The sequence below is a fragment of the Tasmannia lanceolata genome, unplaced genomic scaffold, assembly GCF_043159265.1.
Source record: "Tasmannia lanceolata isolate RefF3 unplaced genomic scaffold, GAP_Taslan_0.1 ptg000037l, whole genome shotgun sequence".
NCBI lineage: Eukaryota > Viridiplantae > Streptophyta > Magnoliopsida > Canellales > Winteraceae > Tasmannia > Tasmannia lanceolata.
The window spans coordinates 15,235,346-15,241,345 of NW_027518714.1; the positions used below are offsets into that span (position 1 = coordinate 15,235,346).

General features: G+C 34.5%; 1 protein-coding gene across 3 annotated transcripts in view; it reads left to right on the forward strand.

Moving 5' to 3' along the window:
- The window catches only part of LOC143861892 (exportin-4 protein), a 51,794-nt gene extending 46,398 nt beyond the window's left edge, over positions 1-5,396 (forward strand). For all 3 annotated transcript variants that reach the window (XM_077372850.1, XM_077372851.1, XM_077372852.1), the window contains 3 exons: positions 1,596-1,792; positions 2,463-2,532; positions 5,019-5,396. In XM_077372850.1, the coding sequence (XP_077228965.1) occupies positions 1,596-1,792; positions 2,463-2,532; positions 5,019-5,207 (456 nt within the window). In that variant the 3' untranslated portion in view covers positions 5,208-5,396. The remainder of the gene's footprint in view (positions 1-1,595; positions 1,793-2,462; positions 2,533-5,018) is intronic.
- The last annotated feature ends 604 nt before the right edge of the window (positions 5,397-6,000 follow it).

Genomic DNA, 6,000 nt, shown 5'->3' on the forward strand with positions numbered 1-6,000 from the left:
TATTGCAATCGTAGAGAAATAAGTTGACGGGGGCATAGAAATTTACATATGACCCAAGACCCAAATATAACAATATCTGAGCGATTAGATCAGATATTAACACCCCACTAAATGATGCCTAATATACCAGTCTCAACTCTCTCTCTCTCTCTCTCAATGGTTAGACCCTTGCTTGGTCAAATTGGGCCCACCACTTAACCTGTCAACGCTTAGCTTAGTGTAATAGTTTCCTTGCTTGAATTGTGCTCGACCTGATTCGGTCTTGAGACCTTTTTCGGTCCTATTTGTGTCTTACGTATAACCTCACTAGCCTAAGCCTTATATTTAGTTCTAGGAGGCTTAAATTTTTATCATTCTCGTTATGGGACTAAACTTTTGAAATGGAAAACAAGCATTTCAAAAACAAACACAAAGGAAGTGCATAATTTTAGAAAACCCTTCAAAAACATGTTAATGGGCCTTTACAAAACCAAACAAAGGAAAAGATAATTTTAGAAAACCCTCCACAAATTTTAACAGCTCTTCCTGATGGATTTTTGTATGATACAAGTTGTACGTGGGTGAAATACGTTGTAGACTTGAGTGCATGATTTTAAATTTCGGTTTCGGTACTGGTTTCGGACCCCGCCGACAAAATTTAGGCCGAAATCTGGCGAAACCAAAACAACACTATTTTATTCAGTATAAAATTTCGGCCGACGAAATTTCAGTAAAATATTAATTTAATTTAAAAAAACAGGTTTTTGGGTGAAATTTCGGGGGAAAATGAAATCGACCGAAATTCTGAAATTTCTGACGAAATAAAATACCATTTCGGGTATGATTGATTTCAGTGTCGGTCTCCACCGAATTCCGAAATTTCGGATATCGGTCGAAATTTAAAACCATGCTTGATTGTTCACTCATGGTGGATGTCCATGTCAATGTTTTTGTGTTTGTCTGTTTCGCAATTAAGTTGGTGGTTAACTGGCGTCTATGTTCTTCCATATGCATAAATGTATATGCATAAACATTTATGGGCAACACCATGATTTTAAATTTCCACCGAAACTGACATGAAACGGCCGAAATATTTCTGTTTCTCTCCCTACAGAAACCGATACCGAAACTAAAATGCCTACCGAAACCAAAATCATCAGTGTATTAGTGGTATACCATACCAGTATGTGTTACATATTTACATTTATATGAATTGCATGTGAAATTTAATATATGTATTATGCATAGATAATTATATAAATTACATGTGATATGTGGTATATACTGAATTATCAGGCATGCTCAATGTTGTTAAATCATTATGAATGACTGTATTGCTTATATGATGATTTCCAAGTGTGCATTTGTGCTTATTATAGTATTTCCTGAAATTTCATGTTAAAATTCTACCATCTGCATATATTTCCATATGTTGCCGTGATTTTACAAGATTTCCGCTGAAATTTTCAACCGAAAATGAAACGGTTCCATTTCCGTGGAGACCGAAATCGAGACTGAAACCGAAATTTACAATCGCAACTTGCATGAGCTTTTTGTTGGAAATTTTGACCTTTCTTTATCATCCAGATGTTATGTAATTGACCTTTGCACCGCAGGACACTGAAGTTGTCAATGTGTGCCTCAGTGCATTGAATGCACTTGCTTCATACCATTATAAGGAGAGAAGCATTGGTAAGGAGGGGTTAGGTGCTCATGCTGAAGGTTTTGAGGACCCAAATGGGAAATTACAAGAAGGCATTTTGAGCCGTTTCCTTCAGTCACTGCTGCATTTGCTTCTTTTTGAAGATTACAGGTGGGTTTTCTTTTAATTGATGGATAATCGAACTATAATGAAATTCCCTTTTTGTAGTCTTCTCTTTTTGTACATGCTTGTATATTTCCCTGGTTCTTTTGTGTATTCTTGACCTTCTCGGTCCTTTTAATGAAATTCTTGACCATTCAAAAAAATAAATCGAACTATAAACTTCTTAAAACTCAAAACTCCGCCTTGGACTTGATGAGTGCAATGACTCTTCTGATTACTGATTGAATTTTTCAAGCTTGAAAAGCTTTTGGCAAGTCGTTTTTGAGTATTCGATTGGTTTCGAGTATTCAATTGAGATTTCAAGCACTCTTCCATGGATACTCATTTGGGCATCAAGGCCTTTAAGAAAACATAATCTGTACTCGATTGGTTTCAAGTATTCAATTGAGATTTCAAGCACTCTTCCATGGATACTCATTTGGGCATCAAGGCCTTTAAGAAAACATAATCTGTTAATTTGATCTGAGCCTTGATTTCCTTGGTGAGTTTCTTGTGGAGTTAGTTGAGATTTCAAGCACTGAAAGGTAGAGAAGGTTACACATTAGAATTACCTGTTCAGGATAACATAAATATTAGTTATAATTACGCCAGTTGTATTTTATTTGTTTCTATTAATGCTAGCTTATGCTATTGTTGACTTGTTTTGCTGCGGTTTCAGCACTGAACTTGTTGACTCCACGGCAGATGCACTCCTTCCATTAATTCTTTGTGAACAAGGTCTATATCAGGTAATTTCTATTTTTTACTTACTATAAAGACACTCAAAAGCATAAAAATGTGATTTGATTGAATATATCCTTCTTTTTTTTTCAAAAAATGACCAAGTGTCTTTGATCTTTAAGAAGCTGATGCGTTTCAGAAATAGCTACCAAAAGGTGTTCTGATTTTGCTCGTGAGTAGTGAAATCTTTTGGTGCAACTCCATCCCTTTTTATCTGTTCACTGTTTAATTACTAGTTGGTGTGCACTGCATCCATGTGTGAAAACACAAAAGTTGATTCTTAGGAGGGCTTGATTCAGCTGCTACTTGGAATAGATGGAGAATTTGGGCAATTCATTTGAGATTTTCAATTTATAAAAATCATTCGAGTATTAAAGAATTGATGGGTCAAGAAAAAAATACCTCCTTCTTTGATCATGCCAGAAAAGCTAATCATCTATGTAAACTAAACACACTATTCAGTAAACTATCAGGTTTTTCTTATGTTTCAAAATGAAACCTGCTTGTAGTCACTCAACTTGAGTCTTGATTACCTCAATCAGGCGAATATTTTTAGTGTTTGTTTTGTTTTTTAACATGATTATTAACTCAGCACTGTTAATTCAATCTAACATATTATTGTTATCACCAATTACACAATAGTTTTACTGACCAAAAAATCTTATATAAAGTTTTTAAACTTTGTTAGGTGCTGACATTGTACAACATATTGGCCATTAACGTGGACTAGTATTGATGTAAGAAACTTTTGATGACTAACAAAAGGGACTGGTAAAAGCATAGTTTCCAAAGTGGGAAGCGAGTGTGAGAAGCGAAAGCAGGAAGTGAGGGGTTTATAAAGGAGAAAATGCTGGAAGCGAGAGGCTCTAAAGAAATTAAGAGAAAATGTGTAGAAGTGTCACTGGAGGTCAACATGAAACGTGTCTTCATTGGAACCAAACAAGTACATAGAAAGAGTAAGATTGTAGTAGGTTAAGGAGGAAGGGTCGGTATACATATGTAAGGATTACAAGTAAAACAAAGACTTTGTGACTAATTAGAATTACAAGTTTTAGGAATTTGCAGTTTCACATGCTTTATTCATTTATATTTAATGCTAAGTTTTTGGAAAAAGATCCACATAATTTTCATTTGAAACTTGAGATAATCAAATAACAATTTATTCATCAGTCTAATCTAATTATCTTCTGTCTCCCAATGTGCATCGAGAAAGAGAGACCAATAGGAGTAATTGTTTAGTGTTTTAGGTTTAGGATGAGGGGATACCAACAAATATTAGTTACGAAAGAGAATTATAAAATAAGAATTAATGATAAATTAAGAGGTAAACATAATATTTGATAGTAAATAGTATTTCACTTGACACGGTACATATACAATAATCTCTTGATCCATCCACATTAAGTCTGACAGTTCTAACATTACGTTTACATGTGTTGAAAGGAGTGTCGACAAATGTGTTCGCTGAAAATTCAAAGTGTCGCCGAAGTCATAGCATGTAGTACAACCAAACGTCCGTGTCGTGTCTAATTTGGAGGGTGTCTATATCAACCCACATATGGGGCATACAACATACCTTGATTGATATAAAAACATGCTTTCTAGATCTATCATGCGCATAGGGTCTACCTTGATTAGTCAAAACCATTCGTGTGATGGGCCCCTTGGGCATAGCCCAAAGATCAGTTATTTTAACCAAGCGTTTTTTTTTTGCCATTGAATATGCATTGTCACAATTTATATTTTGTGCTATTTTTTATGGATGTTGATAGGATAATAGGATCACCAGATCATAATGATTTTGGGCAGTGAACCATCTAAAGACTGGTCTGTCACATGAATGGTAGAAGATAGGAAGTATGGTAATACGATGCACCCCACAAGCCGGGTGAGATCATGCCTCCTCTGTGCTGGAACAAAGAGTTATCAACTTTCGGGCCATGTTACACGTATCATATTCCAATACTTCAAGATTCCTTGCAGCAATTCTAGATCTCCTTTATCTATTTTTTTTAATATCATCACCACAACTTTACAATTACTACATGTTAAGTTTTTTATATGAAAATAAAACATAAAAATTACTTGACTTATTAAAAATTTTAATATATTATTTGTTGAAATTACTTTATGTAAAAGAAATTTGAGAATTGATTTTAGTATTTTGGCGATCCACGAATCTTTCTTTTAGAACTCCGAAACTCAGATACCTATGTCGGATCCCGATACTCGGTACCTATATCGGATTCCTACACTCCTACTCGTACTGATGCAACATAGCTTTCAGTGAACTCACGAATTGAACAACAAGATGTATTAGCAGGTTACCATTTCATAATTACGTTCAATTGATATTTTAAGCTTTACGGACTATATTCACCTGCCTTTGTGTACTGGATCATGTCATGTATACCGAGTTCCTCTTTTATAAATTTATACAATTAAAAAGTATAGTCAATTTATTTATAGGCTCTTCTGTATTATATTTCTGCAGAGATTAGGGCAGGAGCTCTTAGAGAAACAAGCAAATCCTGTATTTCAATCGAGGTTGGCTGTTGCGTTACAGACCCTTACGAGCTCAAATCAGCTTTCTTCTTCTCTTGACAGGCCAAATTACAAGAAATTCAGAAAGAATCTCCACAACTTTTTGATTGAGGTACGGGGCTTCCTTCGGACTATTTGATCGTGAAGAAGCCATGAAGACTTGTAATTATTTGTTCTTTGGTTTCTCTCTGTTTTTTTGTCCTTCATCTGTTATTTTTTTTCTATAATGGATTATGAGTTTGAATTGAGAAATTTGAGGATCTTAAAACAGTCATGGTATCTTCTTAGCTTAGACATAATTTTCATTATACAAAGATTTTTGTTGTTGTTTTTGTTGTTGATATGAATTAATTGAGATAGAAAGGGAAGCTTCGTTTCTCCCTAATCATGTCCCATTTTTATTTTATTTTTTATCATTTTAACGACGAAGAAATGGTAGCATGGGACACTTGGTAGACTCCATTTCTGCCCTGTTTACATGATCGTAGGGTTAGTTGATTAGAGAGATGAATGTCAAACTGTTGAAAATAAGAGCCGTTTGAGAAAAACTACATATGGCTTATTTTTACTAAAAGATTCCTGTAATAATAAGTTATAGGAAATTGGAGGGTATTTTTATAAAATCGGATTTAAGACTATCCCACAGGTATTTATTAGTTGTCTCGATCCGATCAAAAGTAATTTTCGATCCTATGATCATGGTTTGAAGTTTCGGCCGAAATCCGAAACCAACACCGAAATTACTCAAATCTGAAATTTCCGAAACGTACAAAATTTCAGTCGGATTTTAGGAAATTTCTGAAATTTCGGTGAAATTTTAAACAAAATATTAATTTCCAGCCCAAAAAAATTGACATTTCGCCCGTCTTAACTGAATTTCAGCCGAAATTTCAGGATTTCGTCTAGAATTTTGGTTTCGGCTAGGTCTGAAA